The sequence below is a fragment of the Crotalus tigris genome, unplaced genomic scaffold, assembly GCF_016545835.1.
Source record: "Crotalus tigris isolate CLP2741 ecotype Arizona unplaced genomic scaffold, ASM1654583v1 scf7180000024437.13266115, whole genome shotgun sequence".
Taxonomy (NCBI): Eukaryota; Metazoa; Chordata; class Lepidosauria; order Squamata; family Viperidae; genus Crotalus; species Crotalus tigris.
Window position 1 is genome coordinate 2,848,327 of NW_024100606.1, and position 18,233 is coordinate 2,866,559.

An 18,233-nucleotide genomic window follows, 5' to 3' on the forward strand; every position below is an offset into this window, starting at 1 on the left:
ATGGCTTCAAAGAGGCAACCAGCTTCTACAGTTTCTAAGGTGGCTTCTTCTCCTGCAATCTTACCAGTACAACAACCTAAAGCTACATCATCAGTACAACAACCTAAAGTTACACCACCACCTTCTCCTCCTCTGCCAGTATTATCTGTACAAGATATGAAAGATATAATGGGAAATGCTGTATCCCAAATCAGAGAGGAAATGAAGGACCTTTTTGAACAGAATAAATCTAAAACTAGAGGGGAAATGAAGGAGCTTTTAGAGCAGAATAATACTATTTTGAGGCAAGATATAGTAACTGCCTTATCAGGATTGGCTTCTGTGGTCAAGAAGTTTGATTCCAGAGTGGAAGAGGTTGCAGACAAAGTTGACTTCCTGGAAGATAAATTTGAAGATATGGAAAAAAAGATGGAAATTTCACAAGATGATATTCTTATGTCTTAGTACAGGGAAATGGAATATGCCCTGAGAATCAGGGGTCTGAAAGAAGACATGAATCAAGATTTGACAGAGATGGTGGTTAATGACCTTGCTGTTGTTTTGAACAGGGAGAAAGATGGATTACGTAGAGAAGTGGAAAAAATTTACAGAGTTAACTCTTGGGTTGCAAAGCAAAAGAATCTACCAAGAGATGTGGTGATTTATTTTGCAAAGAGATCTCTGTGCAATGAAATCATACAAGCTTTTTATAATAAGAGGTTCCAGATTGCTGCCCAAGATGTCATCATTCTAAAGGAAATCCCATCTAAAATTTTGAGAAATGGAAAAGATTTTGTTTTTTTAGCCAATGAACTTAAAACAAGAATGATGCCATTCAGATGGGAGATTCCGATGGGTATTGTGTTGAGCCATGCGGGGACACGTTACAGACTTAATACAGTTACTAAAGCAAAAGAGTTTTATAACTCGGTCCTGGGAGCAGGCTCATCGTCATCTATGATTCAGAAAGTTTTGGATGGCAAAGAGGTGGAACAGCAGTCTGAAGGATTAGGTGTCATGGTTGCTGGAAAGTCACAGGTTGAATGGTTGCGACAAACAAGAGATCAAAGAGCAAAGAATGACTCGTGCAGCACACAGACGTAAGGAAAAGGAACAACAAAAGAAAGAAGTTAAAGAATCTTCTCAAGAAAGTGTCTCGTTGCCAGTGGGAGGAGCAAGACCCAAGAGTTCTGCAACACATTTTTCAATGGCAGATCTCCAGGCAGTCTTCTCCAGGCTTCTGGTTAAGGGAGATGGTAAAGTTCCTGACCTGGAATGTTAACGGCCTTAACTCCCCCCAGAAGAGAAAGAAAATCTTTCACTACTTAAAGCAACATAATAATGATATTATTTGTTTGCAGGAAACACATATTTTACCTAAAGATCAAAAATACTTAGTTAATGCTCGTTTGGGATCTCATTTTGTATCTTCTGCTCCTGGGAAAAAAGGGGGTGTAGTCATTTATGTTAAGCAAAACTTATCAGTCTGTTTGGTAGAATCAGATCCCCAAGGAAGATATGTTATGATTGAACTTGGCTTATATGATAAGAAAATACTTACAGTGGGACTGTATGCACCAAACCAACAACAGGAACAATTTTATAGACTGCTACATCAGAAACTAAGTTTGTTGGACTATAGATCTGTGATATTAATGGGAAATTGGAATGGTGTGTTAGACACACAAAGAGATAAAAAAGGATTTTCTACTTTTTTCAAACAGGCTAAATTACCCAAAGCTTTTTTTGATTTGAAAGAGGACTGGGAGCTGCGAGATTATTGGCGTGAACGCAACCAAGAGGAGAGAGACTTTACTTTCTTTTCAGACAGACATCAATCTTTTTCAAGAATTGATTTTTTCTTGATTACAACTGACTTATATTTCAGGGTAAAGAATGTAAAAATCTTTCCTAGGTCGTTGACGGATCATAGTCCAGTTTGGATGGAGTTGGTTGATGAAAAAGAGGAGAGGAGATCGTGGAGGGTGAATGAGAATTTATTTAGACAAGAAAAGAATGTTCAAAAATTAAAGGAGTACTTAAAGGATTATTTTGCTTTAAATATGCATAAGGGAACTTCAATATCAATGGTATGGGATGCAGGTAAAGCCTTTATGCGTGGGATTTTGATAAAAATGAATAATGTTCATAGACAAAAGCAGACTCAGAAATGTAAGGAATTGGAAGATGAGATTAAATTAAAAGAAAAATCTTTGATTTTAAATCCTACAGACGAAAAGGTTAAAGAATCTATAAAGTTACTAAAAACACAATTTAATATGTTGATGGCTGATCAAACCGCAACCAATTTATTGTTTATGAAACAAAATACATTTTGTAATGCCAATAAACCAGGGAGATGGTTGGCTTACCAACTGAGAAAGAAACAGAGACAGAGAATTATAGATAAAATAAATTATAATGGTAAATTGGTGTATCAGAAGGAGTTGATTAAGAAATCTTTCTTAGATTACTATCAAAAACTATATAAGAGCACTAATGTACAAATTTTAGACATAAATAATTACTTAAGTGAAGCCAACTTCTCCAAATTAACAGAAGATCAGAAACAAGAAATTAATGGTCTAATTACCAATGAGGAAATTGTGACAGTTATTAAGCAATTAAAATTAGGTAAAGCACCGGGTACAGATGGTCTGACATCCATTTATTATAAAACTTTGGTAGAAGAGATGATTCAACCTTTATGTGAGCTTTTTAATAACATACTACAGGGCTCAGAGATTCCTCCGTCATGGCGTAGAGCTTTTATATCTTTGATTCCAAAAGAGGATCAAGATCTCACTTTACCAAAGAATTATAGGCCTATATCTCTTTTAAATGTAGATTATAAGATTTTTGCAAAAATTTTAGCTAATAGGCTTATGAGGGTTTTGCATCAGCTTATACATAAGGATCAATCGGGTTTTATAACTGGTAGGTATATGAAGAATAATGTTAGACAAATTATTAACTTATTAGAATATTTAGATAAGAATAATCAAATTTCTGCAGGGCTGATATTTTTAGATGCTGAAAAAGCTTTTGATCAATTGAATTGGCAGTTTATGTTAAGATTAATTGAGGAAATGAATTTTGGAGAAAAAATATTACAAGCTTTTGGTGCTATATATCAAAAACAAACGGCACAACTTATTGTTAATGGGGTTTGTCAGAGGTTTTTACAATAGAAAAAGGGACAAGACAGGGATGTCCATTGTCACTGCTACTGTTTGTTTTAACTTTGGAAATATTGTTGATTAAAATTCGAGAGTCGCAGGAAATAAAAGGAATAGAAGTTAACAAAAAAGAATATAAATTAAGAGCTTTTGCAGATGACTTGGTGGTTACTTTGTCTCAACCTACCTATTCTGTAGTAAACTTATTAGAACTGATCTACCAATATGGACGGGTTTCGGGTTTTAAAATTAATAACAATAAGACTAAAATATTACCTAAAAATATGACTAATTTGGATAAGCAGATTTTGGTTAATTTGACAGATTTTGAAGTCGTTGATAAGATAAAATATTTGGGGGTTACCCTATCTGTTTCTAATGTAAAATTGTATAAAAACAATTATGAAAGGCTGTGGGTCAGGGTACAAAAAGATTTGAAAAATTGGGAGAAGTTACAGTTATCTCTTATGGGAAGAATAGCAGTGATTAAAATGAATGTCCTGCCAAAGTTTCTTTTTCTATTTCAAATGTTACCTATTTTAAAGAACAAGGTTAATTTAAATGAATGGCAGAAAGGTATTAACAAATTTATTTGGGCAGGGAAAAAACCAAGAGTAAAGCTTAAAATTATGCAAGACTTCCGTGAGAAAGGTGGACTCAAGGTACCGAATCTGAAATTATATTATGATGCTGTGGCTTTAACACTAATTAGTGATTGGGTTAATTTAACAAATGTAGAAATACTCCATTTGGAGGGTTGGGATTTACTTTTTGGATGGCATGCCTATTTAATTTTTAATAAAAAAGTTGATCAGATTTTTAAATCTCATATTATAAGGATTTCTCTACTCCGGGTTTGGAGGAAATATTATAAAAGTGATTTTAAAATACCATTATGGGCTATACCTTGGCATGCAATAGAGGGGATAAGGAGAGGAGTTAAGATGGATAGTGTTTCTTATACACAATTACTTAGATGGGATGGTCAAAATTGGCAGTTAAAATCTTTGGAAGATTTAGCACATGAAAACATTATTCATTCATGGTTTCAGTATAGACAAATAGTGGATAGATGGAAGATGGACCGTAATATGGGCTTGCTTAAAGAAGATGAAAACCTTTTTAAACAAGTAAAAGATCAAAGGCGAACTCATATTAAGAGAATTTATGGGGTTCTAGTAGAACTGGATTCAGAATCAGAACTAATTAAAGAATGTATGATTAAATGGGCACAAAATTTTGGTGAACCAGTTCTACTGGATACCTGGGAAACTATCTGGGTGAGGAATGTTAAATTCACACAAGCCCAGAACTTAAGGGAGAATTTCTATAAAATGTTTTATAGATGGCACCTTGATCCACAAAAAATGTCTCGTATGTATCCTGACTTACAGCCTAAATGTTGGAGATGTGGTTGTTTGGATGCTACCTATTATCATATTTGGTGGTCATGTAAAAATACAAAAGCCTTTTGGATTAAGATATAGTGGAATATTCAAAGAATTTTTAGAAAGAGGGTAAAATTTACCCCACAATTGTTTTTGTTAGGTATTGTTACTGATTGTGATGCTAAGGAGATTATATTGATGTTAAATTTGATTACAGCCGCAAGGCTGTTAGTAGGGCAATATTGGAAGAAGGAATCCTTGCCTACCTTGCAAGAGTGGTTTTTTAAAGTTTCTTATTTGGCGGAAATGGTAAAGATTTCGGCTTTCTTAAAGGAGCAATCACAAGAGAAATTCTTTGCGGTATGGGAAAAATGGATAAATTTTATACAATATAAATTGGATATAAAGAAATATCATTTAGTTTTTCAATAACTTATATATAAATTTTAATATTTTATAGATTGTACATTTTCCATATCTCTTTTCTTCTTTCTCTTTTTTTTCTTACTTTTTTCTCTTTCAAGTACTTTTTCTTTTTAATATTTATGCTTTTTTCTTATATATATATTATTGTTAATTACTTTACAAGTTGTTTATGTAATGTATTTAGATATATTTATGATTTATATTTTTTCAATTTTTTTTTTTTAAGATTCTTAAAAATTTTAACTAAGCCTATACTCAGCTCTGGGAAGGTTGGGGGGGGATAGAGAGGGAGGGTTGGGGTGGGTGGGTTAGGGTTGTTTTTTTGTTTTTTGTCTTTTTTTTTTCTTTCTTATTTGTAAAAACTTTAAAATTTTCAATAAAAATAAATAAATAAAAGGAACTAGGTGAACCCTGTAGCAAGTTGTCCCATGACAAGTTGGCCATGATGATGTCAAGTGCTGGGGAAATCAGGAGATTCAGGCAGTTCAACTGAGTATAAAGTTTTATTGCAAGCTAAACTCTCTACAGGAATCTGAGCTAGTGGTGATCAAAACAAATTGGCAGTAGATAAGAGTCAAAGGAATTCAAGATGGACTGGATTTAGATTTCTTGTGGGCGCGCAGAGATTTATGACTGATATTGCATTTGATCCCTCCCTTGGGCTCATCTCCTGCAGGTGAGTAGGCCATGGCAAATTGGTTGTGAGGAGTTGGCTGTGGTGAGTTATCCCATTCCATGGTTTACCATGGCAGATAAAGCAATTTAAATAAGGGGTATAGTTGCGCCATTAGCCTCTGAGATTTGAAAACACATGGCCTGTTTGCAATTCTTTTAATAATAGTTTATTAAATAATTGGAGGGAGGGAAGTAAGAAGCTACACCTCATGTGGCATTTTTCTAACTGCTTCATATTTTATCAATTACATAGTTAGTCTTTTATCAATTACATAGTTATATAAGGCAATCTAGTATAACAGCTATAAAAATAAATCCAAATTTGTTTTAGAAATACTCTTTCACTGTAAACATCCATTTATGCTAGTACAAATAGAATTCAGTGTTTAATGCATGGCTATATTTAAATCATACTTCTAATGTCTTTATTTCCCACACATTCTTGGACTCACATTTTTTGTAATGCAAACTAAGATAATTTAGGGAACTGCCAGTTTAACTTCTCAAAGACCCTTTTGTTCAGTTCCCCAAGCCATTTTCTCTGCTTGGAAAGACATGTGTTTGGTTCCCTCAAGGTGCCTTCATGGAGAAAAACATGTCATCTTAAGTTTCCTGCTCCACATAATGTCCCTTCCCAAATATAAATGTGTCTGCCATCCTTCCCAGTATTGTGAGTAGCGCTGCTCTGCCCTCCCCCTCGCCTTGAGGCATTCTAGTTTCTGCAAACACTCCTCTTAGGAGACTTGTCAATCAAAGTCCTATCAGCTGGGGTTGCCATAGCAATGTTTTTGGGCTAAGTGGTGGGTGGTGACGGGGTAGGTGGGAATGAATAGATGAGAAGATGAAAACAAAAGCTGGGCCAGCTTGTTATAATTTAATATTTTGGTTCCAAATATGTTCTTAAAATGGTATATGTTAGGAATTGTTAGTGGCAAACAAACAAAAGCCCCTATGATAGAGGACAGCTATTTCATATCATTATTTAGTTACAGACCAGCACCTTAACTGGAGATGGGCTTCAGCATAATGACCTTACCAAGGGCTTTTCATTTACCACCCTTTGAGATCAGATTTCTGACAGTTGGTAAGAACAAATACTGCTTTTCTATCAACATAATACATTGATTGACAGAGGATTCCCAGCATATGCTTCAGATCATAGGGAATCAGAGACTTTATGGAATGGTTCCATGTGTTTGAAAAGATTACTAACCCTTAAGCCTCAGAAATCAGTTTCTGTTTGGCAATTAGTTTTTAACACTCAGGTTTGGAATTATAAAAAATTATAAATTACTCTAAGCCAAGTTATTTCATTTTTCATTTCATTTTTTTTTACCAAGCTTATATATCCTTCAATCATCAAGCAACGTTAAGGACTTCATGTTTCTTTCATATGTAAACAAAATAATCACAATAACAATATAGATGATCATTTTTGTGAATAAAAGCACATCAGATCTCTCTCAGATTATGCCAGTTGCATCTGGACAAAAGTCTTCTATTACTAATCTGTTACTAAAAAAAATTATAAATATCAGAAATATAAAGTATGGGGTGCCAATCCACAGAGTATATATTTTAATCTGAATTTTAATGCTTACTTAAAAAAGAAGAAGAATGAGGCTATTCCTTATCATGATTCATTGTTTGAGGCAAGATAATGTTAACAATTTCATCCATCTCTGAATAATAACATCTTGTTTTAATTTGTCCCTCAGAGGCCAACCTTTTGAAGGGCAGTTATTTTTTAGCCTCTTAATAGGCAAGAAATAGAAGATTTTTTTGCTGCAGTCTTGACCATAACCTCTGACAGAATAGATCTTATCTGAGATGTTTTATTGAAAACATTTAGGTGAAAATTATCTGACTCACTTCAAACTGGGTGTGTGGAAAATCCACTTTTCTTTGACAGTGTGAAATATTTTTTTGCCAAGTAGCTCATGCAAGTATGAACAAAGTTTAGTGTGAGAGAATACATGTTTGCATATAGTTCAATCATGATAATGATGATGATATTGGATGGGACCTTGGAGGTCTTCTAGTCCAACCCCCTGTTCAAGCAGGAGACCCTATACCATTTCAGATAAACATTCACAACTTCTGAAAGCAAGCTGTTCCACTGCTTAATTGTCCTCACTGTTAGGAAGGTTCTCTTTAATTCCAGGTTGCTTCTTTTCTTAATTAAATTTCCATCCATTGCTTCTTATTCTGCCTTGTGGTGTTTTGGAAAATAAGTTGATCCCCTCTTCTTTGTGGCAGCCCCTAAAATACTGGAATATTACTATCATGTCACCCCGGTCCTTCTGTTCTCTAGTCTAGCCATACCCAAATCCTACAACCATTTTTCATATGATTTAGTCTCCAGGCCTTTAATCATATTAGTTGCTCTTCTCTGCACTTTTTCCAAAGTCTCAACATCTTTTTTGTAATGTGACCAAAACTGGATGTAGTATTCTATGTGTGGCCTTACTAAGGTTTTATAAAGCAATACTAATACTTCACATGATTTTGTCTGTATGCCTCAGTTTATACAACTAAGGATTGTATTAGTTTTTTTGGCTGCTGCCGCACACTGCTGGCTCATGTTTAAGTGATCGTCCACTAGGACTCCAAGGTCCCTCTCACAGTTTCTGTTTTTGAGCCAGGTCTCACCTAATCTGTACTTGTACCTTTGGTGTTATATAGTTAAGCATGGAAATATTTCTCTAAGGATCACAGACAGTTGTCATCTTATGATAATAATTGAGCCCACATTTTATGTCATAACTTATGATGGTCATAAAGCAAGTCACTACAAGACCAAACCTGATTTTATTACCTTTTTGCTGTGGTCATTAAGTGAATGCTGTGAAACTAGATTTCCAGCAAAAACACTATCATGTGATACAGAAAATGGGTGGATGGATGTCAGAACTTCAACTCCAAATCAGAAATCTAATTTTCAGGATCCGTTATAAGTTCAAACAGTCGCTAAGCACCTGGTTGTAAGTTGAGGATTACCTGTATAAAGCTGTGTTAAGTCCCAGTGACCATAACAGCATTCAAAGGATTGCTCATCTTTGTGCACAGTTATTAAAGTACCTTGTAGGCTAGTGTAGGAGCTGTTTGGAAGCTAATGTGGATATTGTTTTCAGTGGAATTAGAAATGTGAAGTTCTTTCTTTATGAAATACATTTCAGATAGTTTCTTTTGGGACAAGGTTTCTGGCTTGTGATGGCCAATGTTAAATATTAAATAATTTGCTTTGAGCTATGTTTCCATTTTCTTATCTAGTTTTGCATTTCTCATTATTGCCTTATTACTTCAAATATTTGAAATTGATCTCTTTTATCTCTTGTTAAGATGAAAATGCATGGGGCAAGATAAGGAAAAGTCCAACATAAGTACCTATGCAAAATAGTGATTAGGCCAATCTAAAAAAGTTCTTCAGCATTCTTCAATAAAGACTATATTGGGCAGGCAAATGCACGTATAGCTTCTTTATTTGCCATCCTGCAGCGTCCTGAGATCATGCCACCCAGATTCAGCTATTTTGCCAGGAATTTTTTTTAATGGGGACAGAGACTTTATGAAGATACATTCTGCTCATATATCTCCCCAGACCCGAGCAGAAATGAGCCTGCTGCAGCTCTCTGACAAAATGAGATATATTTTTTAGGATAACATTTTTGCGCTAATCTTCCGCTGAAAAGATCATCCCAGGATGATTAACTGCTTATTGAAAAAAGCCTAGGTAATTCCAGAATAAAATATGGAAAAGAAGGAGGAGGAGGAGGAGGAGGAGGAGGAGGAGGAGGGGGAGGAGGATGAAAACAGTTGATGAAATGGTTAGAGCCCAGGGACAGGGTAAGGAAACAGGAGCCAAAGGCAATTGTTCTCTATACTGCAGTTGTACATTGTTTACTCTCTCTGCCTCTGTCACACACACACACACACACACACACACACACACGCACGCACAGAGAGAGAGAGAGAGAGAGAGAGAGAACATCATGATATACCAGTGAATGGATGAATTACAAAAAAGAAGGAAATCAGTCTTCTGAAAAATGGGGAAAGTATATTAGCACCCTACAGTAATAGTACTGGCACTAACCAGGGTATTTGTGTGATAAACTTATTATATGCATATGTCGGTGAAGTGAAGTTTTGAAAGGGTGAAGTTTTAGCAGTAGTTAGATTTCTATAAGAGAGAGAGTATGATAGTATAGTGAATTATTTGCTCTCTCCATTATCATAATGACTGTATAGGTGCCCACCCATCCTTTGAATAGTATAGTGGGTGGGAACTATATACCAAAAAAATTGAAGGTAGCAGGACAAATTAAACTTGATGTATAATTATATTACATGAATAATATAATTTATAATTCAAACTTAGCTTTGTTCTTGTGTATCTGTGTTTGTGTGCGCATGTGTATGTATGTGTATTAGCCAAAGTATATAAAAATAATTGAATTAAAAATTACTGATTAAAATTAATTATTTGTAAACTAAGGTACACTGTTTATAATACTGATTGATCCCCATCAATTATCCTGTCTTATGCACACATTCTCACACACAGACACACTATACAAACATATAGTCCTTTCCCCGCCCCCCCGCCTCCCAAAAAAAGGAATCAGCTAAAAAAGGAGAAAAACAGGCTGGAAGGGAAGTGATGTTCATACTAGTAAAGGACAGAAAGAAAAAAGAAAGAGCAAATTGAATGAAAATGAAACAATACGAAGTGATAACAGAACAGCTAAGGAAAAAAAAGACATCTGGAGAGAAAAGTAGAGCTTATAAGAATTAAAGCATTCATTAGATTAAACAAAGAGAGATGGGTCCTATCCTTGTACACTTTAGTGTGTTACTCTTTGCATATGCCTTACCACACTGTATAAAATTGAGTTCTTTTTGTTTACAGAACCCTCTTTTCCTAAATATCCCTAATTGCATGTCTCATCAATTCATTTATTTTGGTGCAGTTTCCCTCTTCATTAAAACTTTTCTATTTTTCATATACACAATTCTCATTTTATTTATTCCAACAATTCCTACATATGTCCCATCCAAGTTGGATAGAACAGATAGTGTTGAACCTTATGATAGGGGTATATTGTATTGGTATATATTACAAAAAGCCGTTCTCTTTCCTTTTTCTTTCCTTCTTTATTTCTCTTGAGGAAGGTTGTTTATTTGGGTTTCAGTTGCTACAAATATTGTTTCTCATTGCTTCCTAGACTATATTTTACACCTTCTCCTAAATTGATGTAACCCACATTTATAGAGGTATATACAAGAAAGACTGTGGTGTGTTTTTTTACATCATCTATATAAAATATTGATAATTATGTTTCTAATTGCACTGGGTAATTAATTAAGTAGAAAATTTATGCATCTCTAGGGATCTGTAAAATGCCAGCTCAGAAACAGAATCAAAGTTCTTCAACATTTGTGAAGGAAATAGGAGTTATTTGCATACCAGTAGGAGGAACAAAGGCTTCTTTTAAGTTGAGCTGAAGAAGAAACAAATATTATCCCAAGGAAAGCAATAGGCATTTTGAATAGAATGTAGCCATTGTGATTGCTTCTTAGAGAACATTACTTTCTATCTAAAATTCAGTATGAGCCTCATGGGAGTTTGGAATTCATATTTGTGGAAAGTGAAAGGAACAGTATTTGCAGAAATCCTACTGATAAGTTTTTCTCTTATAAAATAAGTATTTTTCAGCCATAAAATAAAAATGCCTTTCTGAACTAACAGGTCTGTATCCAGCGTATCACTAGAGACTTTACTTATATTTTAAAAACTTCATCCATTTCCCAGATGTTCTCTCTAATCTACAATTTCTTCCAAACATGAGTATTCTTCTACCACTGCTCTTGTGTGGATGTATTTCTCAGATCTTTCTCCTTTTTTGAACAAGAGAATATGTTTAATTATGTTAGATCCTGTTTTTCAGCCTGTAAAAACTTTGCAAAAACAAAGAGCTTGCATTATCCCAGTTTTTAAAATGTAGTTATAGTTTATGACTATCTTCGTAAGACATTTATTTAGCCTTTTCAGACTAATATTTCTAAAATGTGAGAAGGGATGATGATGATGACGATGACAACAACAACAATAATAATAATAATAATAATAATAATAATAATGGCAGAGGCCTCTTATAGGTGAAACAAACTGTGGAAGAGGAAAAACAGCTTAAATGACTACATAAAAAGTAAAAGAGTCTCTGCTGAAGGAGGTGAACAAGGGAAACCTCTTGAAAACAACAAGACTGAAAGCAGAATATTGAAAGAAAACCAATTGAGTATCAAGTTTCTAACAGTCAATATCTGAAGGACATTGAAGGAAAGGTAGATACAGAGCTAACATGGAACTGGTTGAGATCAGGAGTGCTGAAGAAAGAAGCTGAGGGCTTCATCTTGGCTGGTCAAGAACAAGCCTTGCTGACCAATTCCATGAAAGCAAAAATTCAACATGGCAGCAACAACAGCAAATATCACTTATGCAACAAGAAAGATGAAAGAGTGGATCACCTTATCAGTGGCTGCAGCAAAATCTCACAGACTGATATCTACAATGTCATGATCAAGCTGCCAAAATTATACAATGGAAGCTTTGTCAGAAGTTTGGGTTTGAATGCAGCAAAAATTACCTTACAAAAGTTCTTGAAAATGAGCAAGACAAGATCCTGTGGGACTTTCTGATCCAAACAGAGACATCTGGCCCACAACATGCCTGACATCACTATTGTAGAAAAGAAAAATGTCTGTTTCATTCATATTACAATGCCAAGTGATGCATGAATTGAAGAGAAACAGCTAGAAAAAATAAAAAAATATTGTGATTTGTAAACTGAACCTGAACGATTGTGGAGGAAGAAATCAATGGTTGTACCAATAGTAATAGGAGCCATTGGAACAATACCCAAAAGGCTGCCTAGATACATGGAAATTTTGAAATTATTAGACCTGAATATCCTGACTTTGCACAAAACCACCCTACTCAAGCAAGCTAGAAAATGAAGAAAGAAGAGAAACTGAAGAACAAGACCAAAAAATATCTGGTCAAGAAATATAACTTAGAAACAAGGAAGATTAAGGAGCACTGGAAATAACAAAGCAGCATAATATAGACAAGAAGATCAATGGATACAAAGCTTGAATTTGCACATTACAGGCAGAATCTCCAATTTCAGTTAAATCAGAAACATTTCTGCTAATCCATCAATGGAGAGACTAGAGTGAACCAGCCGGCATCTGACAAAGAAGAAACAGTATTGTTCTGAGCACAAGAACAATACAACAAGGATGCAGCTTGGATAGAGGAGTTGTTAAGAATAAAAAAGAAGCTGAAATGAAATGCAGGATATTGCGACCATTGTAAATGGATTATATTGGATGCAATAAATATGTCCATTATTTTGAGAGATATCTAGATGGCAATGTGACTCATTGTATCAGAGGTCAGCTAAAAGAGAGCCCATTAAATTTCAGTGCACACTAATGATGGTATAAAAATGCTTTTTCAATAAATCATAACAATAAGATGTAACAATTAAAAAAAACCCTGGATTTCATCATCTGTAATGGGCAGTAAGGAATAACCTGAACAGGAGGAACTATCCCAACCAAGGCAATGATCAGATAAAAGGCATCTGAATGCATTTCTGTATTTCAGATATGTCCCCCTAGTTATCATGAAACTAAAGAGAGGGAGGGAGGAAGCAAATTCAGATGCACAAGATTCTGTTGATGTAACCTCACAATAAAGTAATATTAGCATTCATATCATAAGTCTGATCTACCTTGATGTGTTGATGTCATCCTTTAGGTTAGAGAAGGTGATCATTTAAATAACAAATCATGACAAGTTCTAATTTAATTTGCTTAACAATAATTGCTGAAAATATAACAATTTGGCATTCTTAATCTTGGGTGCAAAAATTCATGCTGTGAAGTCAAACTATAAAATTTAAGTCAGAATAAAGATGCTATACAGCATTCTGACATACAATTTATTCAGAGGGGCTATCACATAAGCTGTTTTCTGAGAAAATGTCTGTTGAGGAAAAGTTGTAAAAGGATCAAATGGACTTCTATCCATATTTTCATGAAATACAGCAAATCAATATATATCTACTACTTGGCTTTAACTGCATTAGACATACAGTTTCTCAGACAATTTGCAAGTTTCTTCTCCTGATTTGCTATTAAAATATTTAACTGAAGTGATTTTTTTCCTTATTTAAGACTGCTACCTTTTTTACAGCGCAACAAAAAAAATTAAATTATTTTTTATATAGTAATTTATTATTCTTGAAATAGGAAGTCAATCCTATTTCTAGTTTAGGGAAGTTAGACCCCATTAAACTCACTACATAAAAGTGTTTTATGGTACTTTTAACTGATACTCCAATTGACAAATGTATAATTTTTATGGGAGTTGCTTATAAAGATAAGTTATGGTTTATTTAACTATGACTATGGAATAAACCATACATTCCTGGGTTCATACAAACATTGCAAACTAAAAACAAGCAAAACACATTATGTTTTAGCATGATGTCAAATTAGAGTGAGCTATCTTCCTAGAAATTAGTGGGGAAGAACGATTTCAAAAAGGTTGACTACATTTAATCGTATTTATTCATTTATATCTAGATGGTGTTCCCAGTTATGTGGCAATATTAGCTAACTATGGCTGATTTTAAAAAAATCTCAGAAGGATCAAACTTTATTAGTGCTGGGTGCAAACAAACCAGGAATCTCAGTAGGTTAGACTACACACATACCCTTGATTAATAGAAGCAGAATAAATTATGCCACAGCCTAATGTTTTCTGAATGGCTACTTCTGTAGGTTTGGAGAGGTACATTAGCTCGACTCCAATACAAGAGGACCCGAGCTGCCCTCAAGATTTTAAAATGTTACCGTCGATACAAAGTGAAGTCTTATATCTGTGAGGTTGCCCGACGATTTCAAAATGTGAAGTCTATGAAAGATTATGGGAAGCATGTGAAATGGCCTAATCCTCCAAAGGTTTTGCGACGGTTTGAAGAAGCTCTACATGCAATCTATTACAGGTAAGAAATGGAAACAATCCAACAAGATGCCATCCAGCATCTTCAGCATCTCTCTGTGGAGTTATCTTTGTAGATTGAATAGTAGAGATGCTACTTCAGGAAGCATCAACCACAGAAAGAATACCATTGTACATTTCTAATGACATGAGTCAACTGAACATCTTTTCTGAATGAAAATACTCATATTGATGGATAATTTTGAATTTTTGTTTCACAATCCTTGCCTTATGTCAAAGTCCTGTATGACTTCTTAATTTTTTTCTCAGATGGAGAGCACATGAACTAATTAAAAGTATCCCACCCAAAGATTTGCCACAAATCAAGGCAAAAGTGGCAGCATTGGAGTTGCTTAAGGGCCATCGAGGGGATATTGGATTGCAAAGGGTCTGGCAGGGCAACTACCTTGCATTGGTAAATATAATAGAACCTGTCAAAATTCAGTCATTATTTCTTGCAATACTACAAAAATGAAAACATAGATAAATAGTGAACTATTTGCAGTTCTTGCTAGATAAATTAATAATTTATTAAATTAATTAACATGTGAAATTCCTGCCAGACAAAATAGTGGTAATATTGTTCAGTAGGTAAGCTAATCTGGTCTTCTAGTCTAAACTGAACTCCTGAAAATTCAAGTTTGGCCTCCATATTCCAACTGTACTTGAAAATTTGTGGAATCTTCTCCAAAAGTTTTGAGCCAGTGGATATGTTTGGAAATTTAAAATCATATTACAGACACTCTTGCAATATTAATGTCAGCAGTAGGTTTAGCCAATTAAAAAAATCTATATACCAAGATAAAAGCCTGTGTTGGAATTTTTCTGTATGCCCCTATGTCTCTTTAATTTTTTTAATCAGACAGTTATGGGAGAAATAAGAATAATTGAAATAGCAACAACAACAACAAATTGTGGTGCCTACTGTCTACAACAGCAGTCCCCCATATGATTATCCCCCGATAATGTTCAGAAAGTCACTGAAAATTTTGACTATTTTCCTGGCTTTGGGGCATGGGAGTAGGAAAGCTAATCTAGGTGTATTCTATTCTAAACTGAACTCCTGAAAATTATAGGATGCTGTGCTTATTGTAGAGAGTTTGCCTTTTGGACACCTATGTCCATCTCAATTTTATTTCTTGACTTTTTAAACTTAAGCAAACGGAGAACAATAGCTACATTTATTAGTAATGTATATTTGATTTGGAATACTAAAGGTGCTCTGGACTTGTTTTAATAATAGATAAATTTATTGTTTCTTTAAGAATCCTGGTAATTCTCAGGCTACAGGTTCATTCACCTCTGTTATTTCTGAGTTGCAACGCAAGGATAAGTTCATGAAGATTCTTTTTTCATCTCAAGTTCGTAAGGTAAGCTGGAGAAAATTGGAAAAAATCCTCCGAAACACTGAGTGTTTTGGATCAAAAGTAGGCTTCAGGGGAAAATAATTTTTTTATGGTTGGCAGAAATAATATAGGAAGTATTTGTTAGCCCAATAGTAAGTTAGTTCAATGGTGATGGCCTTCTGGGTAATTAGGCCATAGTTTAATTATTTGGTGTCCTGACATTTCACCAGCCAATGTGGCTGGTACCTTCAGAGTTGAAAGTGCTCTGTAGTGCATTTAACTCTCTCCGAGTTCTCTTTATTCTCTGCACAACCATGATTTCCATCAGCCCTATTGTTTGCTTTGCTCATTCGTGTCTTCTAGAGCGCTCGGTTTCAGAATGTATTCTGCCATATAAATTGTTTGATGAAAATAGCCTCCTTTTGTTCTTTTCATGAATTCTAAAGCCAGTCTCTATTATTTTTCTTATCATAAAGTTCTTTCTATGACTTTAGTTTTTTCAGGAATTTATCTTTCCCCTATATTTTTGCTCACTGTCTGTATGAAAAACAAGCTCATGTTTGTTGTAATGTAACATGCAAAACATAGGTGCAGATTCTCTAAATTCATTATAGATACACATTGTGTTACTGCTAGTCAGCTGTTTCTGGTGTGTATCCTTGTGTATTTGTCACAAGCTTTTCTGTGCCTTATGTATTTGTTTTGGATAAATTGCGGGTGTATCATTTGGAACATGTTGATAGTACAAACCACTTGTATAACAACAGTGATATTTGCAGCTAGTTTGTTCTGAACATAGACTATGCTAACAGCAATTATCAGAAGACTAGAAAAGGATTAGTTGCCAAGGGAGTGGAATGGTGAAATGAAAAGCCTAATATGGAAGTCTAGCTATTTTGGTGCACCTGGGTGGTGAAGCAATAAGGAGAAATTATGGCTCTGGGGCAGGGTTGGCAGGAATCTGTGCAGTCTGTTGATGTACTGAGTGCTCTAGCACTAGTATATCATGATTTTTGGCAAGCTTAAACAATATCTCAATTTAAAAGCTCTCAGATAATATAATTTGTATAGCCTTTTACTAAAAACCTTCAGAAAAACTTTTAAATAAGAGTGTAGAGTACTAAGATAAAAAGATTCTTTGAATAAGATAGCTGTAGGATTCTTTATTTTATTAAAACATTGGCCCATTAATGTCCTGAGATCATTTTGAAGTAATTTCATCAGTAATCTACTTGTGTAGCTTCATTTGTCCTATAACATTTGATAATTTCTCAAATAATATTTGGAATCTTTTTCTGTTCTCCCCTTGCTACTACTGAACTTTTCCACAAGGCCCTGCAAAACAATGATCAGTATTAATAATCTTTATTTTTTGAAGTCATATTCAGTATGCTCCCTCTGCACAAGCATATTATATTACCCAGCATGTTGTAATTCACGTAATGGTAATAACAATAAATCAGGCATTCTAAAATTAATATCTGTACCTAGCCTTATTACTGTATGTATATTTTTCTCAGCTTTGTTCCAGGATAGTTGGTTGTATCTTGAAGAATTTCCTTGCTAAGTTTGTGCGTCTGTGCAAAATCAGGCAAAATTTTGCACTGAAACGAAAACATAGCATTTAATAGTCTTGGATTCTTCATGTCCCCCTTTTGTCCAATATTTTGGGAAAGAACTGCTGCTGTATTCAAAATCTCCAATAAAGATGTAATAGAATAGATCATTTGAACATAAACTTTCTTCTTCAGTACAAAGGACAGCTCCTTGTATACAAGGTGGGATGCTGGTATTACAAGAAATTGTGAAGTCCTTGTTTTCTTGGAGGCCTGTGTGATCATTGGTCATTAAATATGATCAATAACTTGATATGATTCAAGTGATAACAATCCAGAGCAAAATAAAAACAATACCAATAATTACTTGCATGACTCTGCACAAAGTAAGAATTCCTTAGTCCAACTAATTAATAGATGCTTTTCATGTTACCTCTAACATATTAAATTCTGAAGTTCTTGATATGAACATAATGAGTTGTTTGAAAAAGGAAATCAGGGACTGCCCCATCATGTTCACTTAATTAATGTAATATGCAAAAGTTACATCCTAGTAACCTAGTGTCTGTGTCTCTCTGTGTAAATATTTGCTCATTGAATTAGAGGTA

At 34.4% G+C, this 18,233-nt stretch overlaps 1 protein-coding gene across 1 annotated transcript in view; it reads left to right on the forward strand.

Annotated features, from left to right (window-relative positions):
* The window catches only part of MYO1D (myosin ID), a 188,037-nt gene that overhangs the window by 92,284 nt on the left and 77,520 nt on the right, over positions 1-18,233 (forward strand). Inside the window, exons 17-19 of the mRNA XM_039331714.1 lie at positions 14,504-14,727; positions 14,994-15,138; positions 15,989-16,093. Coding sequence (XP_039187648.1) covers positions 14,504-14,727; positions 14,994-15,138; positions 15,989-16,093 — 474 coding nt within the window. The remainder of the gene's footprint in view (positions 1-14,503; positions 14,728-14,993; positions 15,139-15,988; positions 16,094-18,233) is intronic.